A 16,373-nucleotide genomic window follows, 5' to 3' on the forward strand; every position below is an offset into this window, starting at 1 on the left:
TAGCTACGACAATCCCATATCACAGTCATTGCAAGTAAAACCTTCCTTAAAAAGCAGCTGCTCTACTCCCACTAGTTTCCCACATGCAGGCTAGTGGCAGCCATGCTGAGTATTTACTAGGGGTAGTATGGGAAGTCATACGTCACTTACAGCAAAGTGCCCTGCCTGGACCCAGGTCAAGAGCAACAATAACAAACTAGCTTTAATTTCCAGCAGCTTGGTGTGTAGGATACTTTAAACAAGCACTCCACAAAGTCAACGCCTGTTTCTTTAAGAGCAGCGGGATACTCTAATTCATAGCAGAGCATACAGACAGACACGCTCTTAACATTTAGCCTTTATGGATGGGAACAAGCGATTCCAGATAATGTAAGAATTATTTATTCAAACTAGCCTTTGGGTTCATCCCAAATGGCATCATATTCCCTAATTTAGTGCACAGGCCCAAAGGGATCTGGTAAAAAGTAGTACACTATAACGGGAATATGGTGCCATTTAGGACGTATCCATGGTGTTATGTTTCAATCCAAAGTTGCTCTGCATGCTGGATGTCCTGGTGGTGTTGTATGAACATGGCAGAAGTCCATGAACATTTTGTTATAAAGATGATCTTGCTTCATCGATTCTTCAATTAATGGTATGTTTTGGTTTGGATGCTAATTTGGAAATGTCAACTGTTGATATAGGGGCATGGTATAGTTATCTACAGAATGTGCCATCAAGCACTGAAAGTAACTAGCTGTATGAGGATTATATTGTAAATGTATTAATACCAACTAATTCATCACCTTAAGCTATTCTTACACATGCAGCTATGATGTCAACATTCACTAGGCCTACAACTTGGGATGTTTTGTATGTTATGGGGCAATCAATCTCACAACCTACATGTGAAATACAAGTGATAGAAACAGTCTCTGACAACAATCCAGGGAGTATCTCGTCTAGTTACCGCCGAGTCCATGTAGTGGCCCAGATCGATTCAGAGTCGCACTGTGTTGAATCAATCAACCTGGAATGCTCTTTAAAGGGGAATTCTGGCAATGATACATCCATTTTTTGGACTTCTAAATGAATGATATCAAGCCATTGATTCTTGAAGCATATAACTTATAAATGCCTCATGAGCTTAGTTCAACTATCGTACCCCATCCCTCAACTGTTTACCAAAAAGTGTTGGGGTGTCTCCTTTGTTGTTATTTCAATCGCAGATTGCCCTTTAAAAAGAAGTAATGAGCTGTTGGGATGGTGACCTGAACAGAGAGACGAGCGAGAGCATATGTACACAGAAAGCACTGCTTTATTGACTACACTGGTCAACCACTCTAGAGTGCCGGGGGGAGGAGGGGGGAACAGGGTCATAGTGGACGCAGCCGTCATCAAGGCAACACAAACAGCATGCAGATACAGTCACATGGAACATCATATTGCTTTTTAATGTTTTGCTTAACATTGAAATTGTACAAAAAGGAAAAATAGGTTTTTGCACTAATGAAAAATACATGTTTAATTTTTCCTCCTACAAAGAAGATTCTAATACAAGAAAATAAATATTGCAAAAAAAGCCCCAAAATAATTTAAAATAGCTTTTCTTTTTAATATATGTTCAATATTTATCTTTGCTATTAACAAATGGCACAATATTCTTTGAAACAAAAAATACAGCAGGATAAACTCCTGCAACATTCATATTATCGTATTGTATAACTGATGCAGATAGAGCCAAAATGGGTGAGGAATTGAATTGTACACGGCAGCAGTAGATTTCAGCGCCTTTTAAGGACAAATAACACAGGCAGGTGGAGGAGGGAGGAGGAAACCATGTCAGAGTCTGCTTTGATAAGAGAGATCACTGACTCCTATCAAAATGATGGATGTGACCAGTAGGAGATACAGGACAGGTATTTAGAGAGTTATCATCCCAAATGTCACCCTGTTCCCTAGTGCAATACTTTTGACCAGAGCCCTAAGGCCCTGGTCAAAAGTAGTGCACTTCATAGAAAATACAGTGCCATTTGGGATGTAGCCTGAATTTGGAGGCAGAAAAGTGATGCCAGATCAGTTACAAAAACTGCAAAAAATCTGAGCTTGGCTCGCTTGCAGAGACACTAATGGTAAATTGGCCCAACCTTAGGAGGAGCAGCTGTGGTTCTGGATATTAAACCTTATCTCCTGGAAATGGACTCATAAGTGCATACAGGTCAGGAAACGAACATCGCAAAAAACATTTGAAATGTCATTGGATTACATTTTTATTTTATTTTTCAGTTTGAGCCTCTAACTTCTGGAGGGGAACTATTGGTATTAATGAGAGCAACACATTCTGTGACCCTGCTGGTCAGAAATAGTTTGTGTGCATCCCAAATGGCATCCTATTTCCTTGATAAGTGCACTACTTTTGACCAGGGCCCGTAGTACACTATAAAAGGAATATTGTACCTTTTGAGACCCGGCCGCTGTGCTGCCAGAGAACAGGGGTTAGTTTCCTGTGAGCGTTCTCCATGGAGGAAGTGAGAGAACAAAAGGTCTCTTCCAGGCTTCAGCTGCACGCTGTTCAGCACACTGGAGAGCCGGCCTGGCCAATTGAACTATCAGCCCACTGGAGAGCCGGCCTGGCCAATTGAACTATCAGCCCACTGGAGAGCCGGCCTGGCCAATTGAACTATCAGCCCACTGGAGAGCCGGCCTGGCCAATTGAACTATCAGCCCACTGGATTGAACTATCAGCCCACCGGCCGGCCTGGCCAACTGAACTATCAGCCCACTGGGGAGCCGGCCTGGCCAACTGAACTATCAGCCCACTGGGGAGCCGGCCTGGCCAACTGAACTATCAGCCCACTGGAGAGCCGGCCTGGACAATTGAACTATCAGCCCACTGGAGAGCCGGCCTGAACAATTGAACTATCAGCCCACAGGGGAGCCGGCCTGGCCAATTGAACTATCAGCCCACCGGGGAGCCGGCCTGGCCAACTGAACTATCAGCCCATCCGGCCTGGACAATTGAACTATCAGCCCACCGGGCCTGGCCAACTGAACTATCAGCCCACAGGGGATCCGGCCTGGACAATTGAACTATCAGCCCACCGGGGAGCCGGCCTGGCCAACTGAACTATCAGCCCCCCGGGGATCCGGCCTGGCCAACTGAACTATCAGCCCCCCGGGGATCCGGCCTGGCCAACTGAACTATCAGCCCACCGGGGAGCCGGCCTGGCCAACTGAACTATCAGCCCACCGGCCTGGGAACAACTGAACTATCAGCCCTGGCCCCAACTGAACTATCAGCCCACCGGGAGCCGGCCTGGCCAACTGAACTATCAGCCCACTGGGGAACCGGCCTGGCCAACTGAACTATCAGCCCACTGGGGAACCGGCCTGGCCAACTGAACTATCAGCCCACTGGGGATCCGGCCTGGCCAACTGAACTATCAGCCCACTGGGGAACCGGCCTGACCATTTAAACTGCAATTAGCAATTCCCCCTTTTGTTTTATCAAATAATTTTCTCTCTGGTTGTATAAAACAAAAGCAAAGAAAGCAAATAAAATGAGCTCCAGTAAAAACAGAAGTGTTTGTGTGCCACACAGAAAAAGGGAGAGACGGGTGTTGTTCAGATTCACTGCCTGTTTAAGTACACTGTGTGGACAGGGCGCAAACACTCTCTCTCTAAGCAGCAGAGTGACAAACGCTCTCCACTACACATGCATGTCATTATTTGACCTTAAAGTTTGTTCCTTTGATCCTGCTGTGCTTCAAAACAATGAAGGAGTCAAGGCGGGCTGGCGGAACACTGAAGCAGGGAGGGGAGTGAGACAGAACCCTAGTCTGTGGGGTGGGTGTTGGATTGGAACCATACTTCACTGTGTGGAAGCAGTCCGTCAACTGTCAGAGAGCTAAAGCGCCAATAAGGAAGCAGTTGGTCTGATTATGAGTCAGCATTCTAGTTATATGAGCCGCGGCAGAAGCGTTACAAAAACAGCTTGCGAAGGCTTTTAACAAGGAAACAAAACGGTCTCTAGTACAGTATCATACACTATTGTTGGTGCATACAAAAAGCAGACGGGTAAACGGCAGTCGAACTACTACAGCCTTGAACCAGTTCCCTATCGGAGGAAGCAACTAACACAGAAGAGGAGATCCTTCTCAATGACGTCATCGTTGTGTTCTGTTAGTGTGCTGATGGCCTTTTCACGCTACAAACGACAACAACAGCAGCAGCAGTTCCTAGGTGGTACGGAGACAGCACTAGGACATTCATCCACAGCTACACCAAAGCATCCTTTCTCAACCCTATTTCAGGGGACCAACCGTCCAAATGTATGTTTTGTTCCAGCTCAGCACTAACACATCCTAAATTCAACTGATCATCAATTTGATGATCTGTATCAGGTGTGTTAGTGTGGGCTGGAACAAAACACGAAGCCTGTGGGTCCTCAGGAATGGGGCAAAGAAACGCTGCTTGAGGAGGTTAATAGTAATCCATAGGTACTCTGTCGGATATTACTGTCCATCGAGGATATACTACCATCTATCCCTCCATCATCTATAATCTGTATGAAAAGTGCAGTCACCTGCTGCCTGCTGTACTAAAAGGCCTCACCACCTCACTAAAATGGCAGCCTACTGTTTTTGAGAGGAAGCGGAGGAAGAGGGCGTAGATGCCCCACTCCAATAATAACAACCTGTTTTCTACTACGTTAGGGGCCGTACATGAAGGGCTCCGTCTAAAACACTGTCTAGTCTAAATTGGTGTATATATTAAATATTGAAACCAAGTTTACATTTCATCGTCTTAGCAACACGTAAACGACTAGGTGTTTGGGTGGATTCGGTGGGGCTACTACAGCGCTAACCCTATTCATCCACCCAGACGACTTATCTGCAGGCAACAATAAGCATGGTTGTTGTTATTGTGTACGTTGCAATCATAGAGTAAGAATGAATAGAATGTGCTACTCATTCTATTTCTATGATTATACTGGTCTGTCTCCAAGGGTTACGGTGGATGGAAAGGAAGTGGCCAAAGGAAGTAACCGGACTGGCTGCAGACAGACAGAGCCACCTGACCAATACACTGTTTTAGGGGGTTTTCATCCTGAATATGGGTCCCATCTGGGGACCGGACAAAAACACAAAAATCTAGTCATCTTCTACATTCCAACTCTGTGATAACAGCACTGGGGGTGTCAGTGGGCTCTGAACCATCAGCCACACACACACACACACACACACACACACACACACACACACACACACACGGTTCAGCAGCATTCAACTCTTCCCAGGTAGGGGGCAGGGGGGAACTGCGACACTCCATCTAGAGTAGGTCAGTGGCACAGAGGGCCAGTAAGTAACAGCCTTAAGGGAGCAGGGAATAGGAGGGTCCAAGGTGAAATAGTGGTGGTGGGTGTTAAAGCCGAGTCACACCAGGCCAGAGCAATGCAGAACAGCTAGAACGACTAGAACAGCGCTGCTGGCATCAGGTAGATTTCCGTATTCATGTCCTTCAGCGGATCCCATGGTGACACCGGAGAGTGAGCCTGCGTCCCAACCGGCACCATGTGCACTGTCTAGGGAATAGGGTGTTGTTTAGGACGCTACCAGAGTGAGTGCATGCTGCCCAGTTTGTTTTACACTGTTCTTTGGCATCATCAACTCAGGAGACAGCCAGTTGGGTAGTAGAAGGAGCAGTAGTAGTGTACTGATTGAGACAGGAGAAAATCTCTCAGTACAGTAGTAGTCAGTTCAAACAGTGAAGCTTTGCCAAAGGAACTTTTTCTATACATACTTATATGTATAAAATAGCCTTTTATAGTATAATATATTTACGGTTTAACTTTGATTTCAATACATTTTCAACCCTTCTTATATGTCTTCTTCGATTTTTTTAAACCCTGAGAAAATACTGTGGACCACTTTAAGTATAAAATACAACTCTCTGAGACGAAAAAACAAGAGTTAAAACAAATTTACAAAGAACTAAAAAAATAAGTCAGAATCCAGGAGTCTGTACTGTAGCTGATTATACCACTCGTCTGACGGGAGCAACAATGACTCTAGAAGTTGCTTTGTTGGGGCAGCAATTTGCACAAATATGGTAGAACTGTGTATCTGTGTGGCTTTGCGTGCGGTTGGGTTGATTCATGGCAAAAGCTGTATATACATCCTTTTTTAGGCACTACAATTAAGGTCATCTGTTTCGGTACGCTTGATTACCAATACAACAGGTTTCCCTTTTTTGATTGTAACAAATCAGATTATAGAAGTGATTGATAAACTCATTTTGGGGGAGCGACAGAAGGCACACAATTCGTTAAATATTGTTTCTCCAATGATTCAAACGGAAGAGGAGGCAGAGTCAGTGAAGAGCTGACGTAATTCTCAAACAGTATGTTACAACAACGGCTGAATGCAGAGGGAGTAGCTTTGAGAATGTAATCATGTGTGTGTTTGTGTAATGTGTGTGTTGTATATGTGTGTGAGTGTGTTTATGCACAATGTTTGCATTACAGTTCCTGTTAGCTATTTGTGCTTTTAAAGGCTAATATTTGTGTGATATTTTCTGTATATTTCTCAGACTGATGGGTTAGCCCATTAGACCTGTTCTGGGTCTGATTCTGAACTGAAAGGCTTTTTAAACATCATATCCCAGGGATTGCATCATGGGATCCATCTTCGGTCATTTGAAAATAAGTGATTCACCTGAACTAGCTTATAATGTCCACAAAGTATTCAGCCCAACTCTTGTGGTTAGTTACCACTGACCCCACGTTGCTAGAAAGGGTTGATGACATGGTTTACCACCGAGTTATACATCTAAACCAAATAAAACCTAAACGTAACGTAGTCCAAATACACTTTCTCTTCTTACATCATCATACAGCTACTTTAACTACGAACATCTAGGGCCTCATTGTTTAACTATGTAGCAGCTACATTCAAATCCCCAGAACAGAGCAGATAAACTGATTCATGACGGAGATTTGGTTCATTAAATCGATCTAGAAAGAAAATAACTACAATTTTAATATCAAGAGCACAGACAGAAGCCGTGGCAGAGGGAGCTGGGATGGAGCTCCAGTCAGTCTGAGAAAACAGTGTGTGTTCTGGTCGATGGTGTGTGTATGTGTGCGCGCATCTCAGTTTTTTCTACAAAGCCAGCACGCTCCTCCTCAGCAGGTCCTCGCTCCCAGAATGCAACTGAGCCAGACGAAGCTTGCGGGCGCTGGAGTGTGTGTCTGAGTCGCTCTGCTCGGCGTCAGAGAAGTAGCAGTCTGTCTCGGGGTCCAGCAGCGATGATGATGTCTCCTTCACTGGGTGGGAGACGGGGTGGGGGTCCCTCTCTCTCTCCCTTTCCAGGGGGCGCTCCACAGCTTCCTGCAACGCCCCACCCTTCCCCCGGGACTTGCCCTGCCGGTGCAGGCGGAGGCGCAAGGCCGTGCGGGGAATGGGACCCCCCCCTGACCCCCACTCAGGCACTGTCCCAGGACTACTGCATGGGGGGAAACAGGAGGCCAGGGGGGAGGACGCTACCCCAGTACCCGTGAGGCTGTCCCAGGGGCCACGCTCCTCCGAGATGTGACAGGAGTCCATTTTGGAGGTGGGCGGCTGCGGTGGCGGGTCCAGGGGGGTCTCAGTGCTCCTGGTCTGGGGGTGGCGGTGGTGGAGGGCCTTGGTGCCCCGGGACCTTTCCCCTCTACGAGCCCCATGGCCTGGCCTCTCCTCTACCAGTAGAGCCCCCTTGGCTGTGGAGGCTGCAGTGGCTGCAGCAGCAGGGGGGGTGTCGGTTGTTGCTGCGGCGGTGTTGGTGGTGGAGTGATGGCCCCGGGTCTTGCGGCCCAGCTGAGGGGTCTTCCAGGTGGACTTCATGGAGTGGTCCATCATAAGACTGAGCAGGCTCTCCTCTCCCTGCAGCAGCTGGTCAGACAGCAGGCTGGCCGTCTTGTCACGGTGCTGCCCGGCTTCCAGGGCCCACTTGCTCAGCATGTCATCAGCCGTGATCTGCACCGACTGGGCCAGCCAGCTGTCAAACAGGGTGTTGTCCAGAGGGAAGGTCTTGGGGAAACCTGGGGGAGAGATAGACAGACGAAAGGTGAGAGGGACCATAGAAACCACACTACAGAGCAGGGGTGTCAAACTCACTTCCTGGAGGGCAGTGTGTCTGCTGGTTTTGTTATTTCCTTTCAATTCATGTCCAATTAAGACAGACAACTAGGTGAGGGGAGATGCTAATTAAACATTGACCTTAATTGATCAATTAAGTACAAGGGAGGACTGAAAAACAGACACACGGCCCTCCAGGAATTGAGTTTGACACCCTTGAGATTCACAGTGCTTCGGTTGATCTGACTTTGACCATGATTGTAATGAATAATGAATGTCTACGGGAGGTTAGTAACATCAAATGTTCCATCCAAAATATAAAGCCTTCTGGGAGGAAGTCTGGAAGAACCTTGGAACCCATAGGAAGAGGAAGTCTGGAACAACCCTGGAACCCATAGGAAGAAGAAGTTTGGAAGAATCCTGGAACCCATAGGAAGAGGAAGTCTGGAACAACCCTGGAAGCCATAGGAAGAAGAAGTTTGGAAGAATCCTGGAAGAACTGAGACTGAAGAACTGAGACTGCACTTGTGAAGGTGGTAAATGACCCTTTTAATGGCCTCAGACCGAGGCTCTGCATCTGTCCTCGTGCTCCTTGACCTTAGTGCTGCTTTTGATACCATCGATCACCAAATTCTTTTGGAGAGATTGGAAACCCAAATTGGTCCTGGCCTGGTTTAGATCTTATCTGTCGGAAAGATATCAGTTTGTCTCTGTGGATGGTTTGTCCTCTGACAAATCAACTGTAAATTTCGGTGTTCCTCAAGGTTCCGTTTTAGGACCACTATTGTTTTCACTATATATTTTACCTCTTGGGGATGTCATTCGAAAACATAATGTTAACTTTCACTGCTATGCGGATGACACACAGCTGTACATTTCAATGAAACATGGTGAAGTCCCAAAATTGCCCTCACTGGAAGCCTGTGTTTCAGACATAAGGAAGTGGATGGCTGCAAACTTTCTACTTTCAAACTCGGACAGAACAGAGATGCTTGTTCTAGGTCCCAAGAAACAAAGAGATCTTCTGTTGAATCTGACAATTAATCTTGATGGTTGTACATTCGTCTCAAATAAAACTGTGAATGACCTCATCGTTACTCTGGACCCAGATCTCTCTTTTGACCAACATATCAGGACTGTTTCAAGGACAGCTTTTTTTCCATCTACGTAACATTGCAAAAATCTGGAACAACCCTGGAACCCATAGGAAGAGGAATTCTAACAACCTTGGAACCCATAGGAAGAGGAAGTGTAGGACTGACTGAGTGACGGAGTACAGAATTGGGGATTTGACCACACTTTCTTTCACTGAATTTAAAATAATTTCACAGCCAGTATGTGTGTCCCCCAAATCACACCCTATTCCCCATATAGTGCACTACTTTTAACCAGAGACTTGGGGGCTGGTCAAAAGTAGTGCAGTACATAAGGAATAGGGTTCCATTTGGGACTCACCCTATCAACCCACTTCCTGTGTGAGTCTAAACAATTCATTAGCCCTGTTCTTGGTCTGTCAGTCCGTCTGTGCTTTGTCACCACCACCAGGGACTTTCACTGTCAAACGCAGCTTTTGGATACGATGCATGCTGTCTGTGTATATAAGATATGCACGGCTCCTTGTCTGTCATTATGGCCCAGTGTTAGCTGCCAGAGCCTCTCTGCAGCCTGGCAACTCCGGTTCTCACAGGGCCAGACAATAGAGGGAGAGAAAACCAGAAGTGGGACCAATTCACTATTATTCGAGTCACAAGCAGGTCTCAAGTTAAAAGGTCTGAGTTCAAGTCGAGTCCCAAGAACAACGGGTCGAGTCTCGAGTGAAGTCCAAGTCGTGCATTCTAAGAGCAAGTCAAGTCGAGTCACAAGTCTTAAGTCAAGCTTTAAAAAATCTAGGCATGGAATGTTCAACTACAAATCTGTGTCTATTTATTGAGGCTACCAGGCCTTTAAATTATTTTGTCTACAACACATTTTGATGATGTAATTGTAAAATAGGGACATATTGCAGTCATAAGAGCATGAAATCAGCAGAAGGCAAGGCAGGTTGATGTGCTCAGAGTGTAGATTTATTTACAGGTCTTGGTGATCCAATGGTGAAAGCACCATATCATGCAAAATATACAAGTACATTTACCAAATATACACAGGCTTGCTGATTCGTTGAACATGGCACGTATATAACTACATATAACTACAACCAGTTAGCAAGTCGGAAATTTCTGAGCATTTCCTAGTTGACTAGTACGTGAACGCGGCAACTGTGCCACAAAATTAGTGACAAAACCACAGAGGCGCAACTACTCCAACATTGACACCATCGTCACTCACATCGGTTTAAATGACCTTTGTTTTAGGCGATCTGAAGAACTGAGGGAGGACACCAATTATATTTAAAAATTTTTACACCCTGGCTAGCACAAGGAAGAGAATAATTACCTCTTGCCCCCTCCCGTACTACCGAAGGGGTTCGGAACGTTTCGGCCGACTTTTTGCCCTGAACTTGTACCCGAAGAAACTTTGCAACGACAGGAATGTCTCTTTTTGTGACAACTTTGATTTACTGTGGGAGCAACCAGCACTTTTTAAAAGAGACGGGATTCACCCGAATTGCAGGGGTTCCAGGATTATTTCCAGCAACATGGCAAACTGTATTAGAGACTGACAGACATGGTCTGGTAGTGCTCCAGTTCTCCCTGTCAGAATAAGCAACAGAGGACTTGGAAAGCATATTAACTCCTATAGAAATGGCACTATGGTTATTGTGAGTAACCTACTTTATGTTCCTTTAACTTGAGTTAATACAAACAGTTATCGCCTACCATTCTGATGGATCGGAGACTGTCAGAAAACGTGGTTGTAACTTTAATAATTTGGTTGTTATTTCATTGGTTACTTCAAAGCAGATGCCCCAGAGGCAGAGGGGCCCATACTCAGAGGGGCGCTTTTAAATGTTAGAGCAATCACAAGTAAAACCTTTCTCGTGAATGACCTCTTTCCCTGGTTAAATAAAGGTGAAATGAAAAATAATAATAATAAAATTACAGAGTGAAAAGTTGATTGCATGTTTCTAACTGAAACATGGCTGCCATCAGACTGTAGTGCCGCTCTTAATGAAGCCTCCTCCCAGACGACAGCTTTTCATACTCTATCAGAAAAAGGAAAAAGGGTGGGAGGACAGCCTCTATTTTTACTAATGCTCTCAGCTGTAAGGTCATTTCGTTTGGCGATTTTGGGTCTTTTGAGCATCATACTTTACTGTTTAAATGTCAGCCACCAGTGCTGGCCATAACCCTGTATAGGCCACCAAAACACTGCCCCACTTTCTTTACTGATTTATCTGAAGTATTGTCTATTGTCCTTGAGAACTAAGATAAAATCATTGTGCTGGGCGATATTAATATTCATGTTGAAAAAGACATGGACTCCAGGGCCATTGAATGTATTAATCTTTTGAGCTCTATGGACTTTATCCAACATATTACTGGGCCCACACATAACCACGGCCGTACTCTGGACCTGGTTATTACCAAGGGGATTTCTATTGACATATCCTCTATTGTTGATATCGCCTTATCTGATCACCATAGTGTCCCTCTAGTCTACTGTACCTTACTCCCTCTCGTCTACTGTACCTGATTCACTCTACTGTACCTTATTCCCTCTAGTCTACTGTACCTGATTCACTCTACTGTACCTTATTCACTCTAGTCTACTGTACCTGATTCACTCTACTGTACCTTACTCCCTCTAGTCTACTGTACCTGATTCCCTCTAGTCTACTGTACCTGATTCACTCTAGTCTGTACCTGATTCCCTCTAGTCTACTGTACCTGATTCCCTCTAGTCTACTGTACCTGATTCACTCTAGTCTACTGTACCTGATTCCCTCTAGTCTACTGTACCTGATTCACTCTACTGTACCTGATTCCCTCTAGTCTACTGTACCTGATTCACTCTACTGTACCTGATTCACTCTAGTCTACTGTACCTGACTGCCTCTAGTCTACTGTACCTGATTCACTCCAGTGTACCTGATTCCCTACTGTATCTGATTCCCTCTAGTCTAGTGGACCTGATTCCCTCTAGTCTACTGTACCTGATTCACTCTAGTCTACTGTACCTGATTCACTCCAGTGTACCTGATTCCCTACTGTATCTGATTCCCTCTAGTCTAGTGGACCTGATTCACTCTAGTCTACTGTACCTGATTCACTCTAGTCTACTGTACCTGATTCACTCCAGTGTACCTGATTCCCTACTGTATCTGATTCCCTCTAGTCTAGTGGACCTGATTCCCTCTAGTCTACTGTACCTGATTCACTCTACTGTACCTGATTCACTCTAGTGTACTGTACCTGACTGCCTCTAGTCTACTGTACCTGATTCACTCCAGTGTACCTGATTCCCTACTGTATCTGATTCCCTCTAGTCTAGTGGACCTGATTCACTCTAGTCTACTGTACCTGATTCACTCTAGTCTACTGTACCTGAATCACTCTGATTCACTCTAGTCTACTGTACCTGATTCTAGTCTACTGTACCTGATTCACTCTACTGTATCTGATTTGATTCCTCTAGTCTAGTGGACCTGATTCACTCTAGTCTACTGTACATGATTCACTCTACTGTACCTGATTTACTCTAGTCTACTGTACCTGATTCACTCTAGTCTATTGTACCTGATTCCCTACTGTCTGATTCCCTCTAGTCTAGTGGACCTGATTCAATCTAGTCTACTGTACCTGATTCACTCTACTGTACCTTATTTACTCTAGTCTACTGTACCTGATTCACTCTAGTCTACTGTACCTGATTCAGTCTACTGTACCTGATTCACTCTAGTCTAGTGTACCTGATTCACTCTAGTCTACTGTACCTGATTCACTCTAGTCTACTGTACCTGATTCTCTACTGTACCTGATTCACTCTAGTCTACTGTACATGATTCACTCTACTGTACCTGATTCACTCTAGTCTACTGTACCTGATTCACTCTAGTCTACTGTACCTGATTCACTCTACTGTACCTGATTCACTCTAGTCTACTGTACCTGATTCACTCTAGTCTACTGTACCCGATTCACTCTAGTCTACCCGATTCACTCTAGTCTACTGTACCTGAATCACTCTATTGTACCCAATTCAATCTAGTCTACTGTACCTGATTCACTCTACTGTACCTTATTTACTCTAGTCTACTGTACCTGAATCACTCTATTGTACCCGATTCATTCTAGTCTACTGTACCTGATTCACTAGTCTACTGTACCTTACTCCCTCTTGTCAACTGTACCTGATTCACTCTAGTGTACCTGATTCCCTCTAGTTGACTAGACCTGATTCACTCGTCTACTGTACCTGATTCCTTCTAGTCTACTGTACCTGATTCCCTCTAGTTGACTATACCTGATTCACTCTATTGTACCTGATTCACTCTAGTCTACTGTACCGGATTCACTCTACTGTACCTGATTCACTCCAGTCTACTGTACATGATTCCTCATAATGACATTGACTAGACAAAGAGGTGTCAGGGGGTCACACCAACACAACCTTCAACATTCCAGAGCGACCCATCCCCTGTTAGATCCTCCTGTTACACCACTACCTAAGGCTACAGCCACACCAGACGCATGAACACTGATTCAACCGCATATGACCTACATCATTGTCTGGTTTTGTTTGTCTAACTACAACTCAAGACAACTGTCAGACGAGTTGCATACATAAAAATAAGGACGTTCTGTCCCAAATGGCACAGTATTGCACTAAATATGGAATAGGGTGCCATCGAACACCTGTCCAATCCCTCTATTGTTCCCTCTCCTCTAGCCAGTTACGTGTTCCTCCTCCCCCCTCTAGTCCCTAGAGCCCTGTGCCCAGCAGGCCAGGAAGAGCTGCTGTGATGGCGTCATCAGCACCCCCAGGCCAGCAGTTTCCATGACGCAGCATCAGCACCAGCACCTCTGCTGGAGACAGGCGACCTGAGGAGAAGGTATGGAGGGTTGAAGAGGGGATGAGAGGAGGGGAGGAGAGGTGGAATAGTGGGAAGAGAGGTGGAACAGAGAAAATGAAGGAGGGAGAGGGTGAACAGAGAGAAAAGAGGGGAAAAGAGAAGGGAGGGAGGGAGTAACAGAGAGAAGGGAGGGGGGGAAACAGAGAGAAGGGAGGGAGCGGGGAAACAGAGAGAAGGGAGGGAGCGGGGAAACAGAGAGAAGGGACGGATGGGGGAAACAGAGAGAAGGGAGGGAGGGGGAAACAGAGAGAAAAAGGGGGAAACAGACCTGAAGGGAGGGAGGGGGAAACAGAGGGAAGGGAGGGAGGGGGAAACAGAGGAAGGGAGGGAGGGAAACAGAGAGAAGGGAGGGAGGGGGAAACAGAGGAAGGGAGGGAGGGGGAAACAGAGAGAAGGGAGGGAGGGGGGAAACAGAGAGAAGGGAGAGAAGGGAGGGGGAAACAGAGGGAAGGGAGGGAGGGGAAACAGAGAGAAGGGAGGAGGAAGGAAACAGAGAGAAAAGAGGGGAAAAGAGAAGGGAGGGAGGGGGAAACAGAGGGAAGGGAGGGAGGGGGAAACAGAGGGAAGGGAGGGAGGGGGAAACAGAGAGAAGGGAGGGAGGGGGAAACAGAGAGAAGGGAGGGAGGGGGAAACAGAGGGAAGGGAGGGAGGGGGAAACAGAGGGAAGGGAGGGAGGGGGAAACAGAGAGAAGGGAGGGAGGGGGAAACAGAGGGAAGGGAGGGAGGGGGAAACAGAGAGAAGGGAGGGAGGGGAAACAGAGAGGGAAGGGGGAAACAGAGAGAAGGGAGGGAGAGGGTGAAACAGAGAAGGGAGGGAGGGGGAAACAGAGGGAAGGGAGGGAGAGGGGTGAACAGAGAGAAGGGAGGGGGAAACAGAGATAAGGGAGGGAGGGGGAAACAGAGGGAAGGGAGGGAGGGGGAAACAGAGGGAAGGGAGGGAGGGGGAAACAGAGAGAAGGGAGGGAGGGGGGAAACAGAGGGAAGGGAGGGAGGGGGAAACAGAGAGAAGGGAGGGAGGGGGAAACAGAGGGAAGGGAGGGAGGGGGAAACAGAGAGAAGGGAGGGAGGGGGAAACAGAGGGAAGGGAGGGAGGGGGAAACAGAGAAAAGGGAGGGAGCGGGGAAACAGAGGGAAGGGAGGGAGGGGGAAACAGAGAGAAGGGAGGGAGGGGGGGAACAGAGGGAAGGGAGGGAGGGGGAAACAGAGAGAAGGGAGGGAGGGGGGAAACAGAGAGAAGGGAGGGAGGGGGAAACAAAGGGAAGGGAGGGAGGGGGAAACAGAGGGAAGGGAGGGAGAGGGTGAACAGAGAGAAAAGAGGGGAAAAGATAAGGGAGGGAGCGGGGAAACAGGAGGAAGGGAGGGAGGGGGAAACAGAGGGAAGGGAGGGAGGGGGGAAACAGAGAGAAGGGAGGGAGGGGGAAACAGAGGGAAGGGAGGGAGGGGGAAACAGAGGGAAGGGAGGGAGGGGGAAACAGAGAGAAGGGAGGGAGGGGGGAAACAGAAGGGGGAGGGGGAAACAGAGGGAAGGGAGGGAGGGGGAAACAGAGGGAAGGGAGGGGGGGGGAAACAGAGAGAAGGGAGGGAGGGGGGGGAAACAGAGAGAAGGGAGGGAGGGGGAAACAGAGGAAGGGAGGGAGGGGGAAACAGAGAGAAGAGGGAGGGGGAGGGGGGGGAAACAGAGAGAAGGGAGGGAGAGGGTGAACAGAGAGAAAAGAGGGGAAAAGAGAAGGGAGGGAGGGGGGGAAAGAGGGTAAGGGAGGGAGAGGGGAAACAGAGAGAAGGGAGGGGGGGGAAACAGAGGGAAGGGAGGGAGGGGGAAACAGAGAGAAAGGGGGGAAACAGAGAGAAGGGAGGGAGGGGGAAACAGAGTGAAGGGAGGGAGAGGGTTAACAGAGAGAAAAGAGGGGAAAAGATAAGGGAGGGAGCGGGGAAACAGGGGAAGGGAGGGAGGGGGAAACAGAGGGAGGGGGGGAAACAGGGAAGGGAGGGAGGGGGAAACAGAGAGAAGGGAGGGAGGGGGGAAACAGAGAGAAGGGAGGGAGGGGGAAACAGAGAGAAGGGAGGGAGGGGGAAACAGAGGGAAGGGAGGGAGGGGGAAACAGAGAGAAGGAGGGGGGGAAACAGAGGGAAGGGAGGAAACAGAGAGAAGGGAGGGAGAGGGTGAACAGAGAGAAAAGAGGGGAAAAGAGAAGGGAAGGAGCGGGGAAACAGGGAGAAGGGAGGGAGGGGGGTAACAGAGGGAAGGGAGGGAGGGGGAAACA

General features: G+C 47.4%; 1 protein-coding gene across 1 annotated transcript in view; it reads right to left on the reverse strand.

The window, feature by feature from the left end:
* Positions 1-3,276: 3,276 nt before the first annotated feature.
* The window catches only part of LOC135550942 (E3 ubiquitin-protein ligase Jade-2-like), a 121,823-nt gene continuing 108,726 nt past the window's right edge, over positions 3,277-16,373 (reverse strand). The window contains exon 8 of the mRNA XM_064982227.1: positions 3,277-8,062. Coding sequence (XP_064838299.1) covers positions 7,146-8,062 — 917 coding nt within the window. The 3' untranslated portion in view covers positions 3,277-7,145. The remainder of the gene's footprint in view (positions 8,063-16,373) is intronic.

Source organism: Oncorhynchus masou, chromosome 12 (assembly GCF_036934945.1).
Source record: "Oncorhynchus masou masou isolate Uvic2021 chromosome 12, UVic_Omas_1.1, whole genome shotgun sequence".
Taxonomy (NCBI): Eukaryota; Metazoa; Chordata; class Actinopteri; order Salmoniformes; family Salmonidae; genus Oncorhynchus; species Oncorhynchus masou.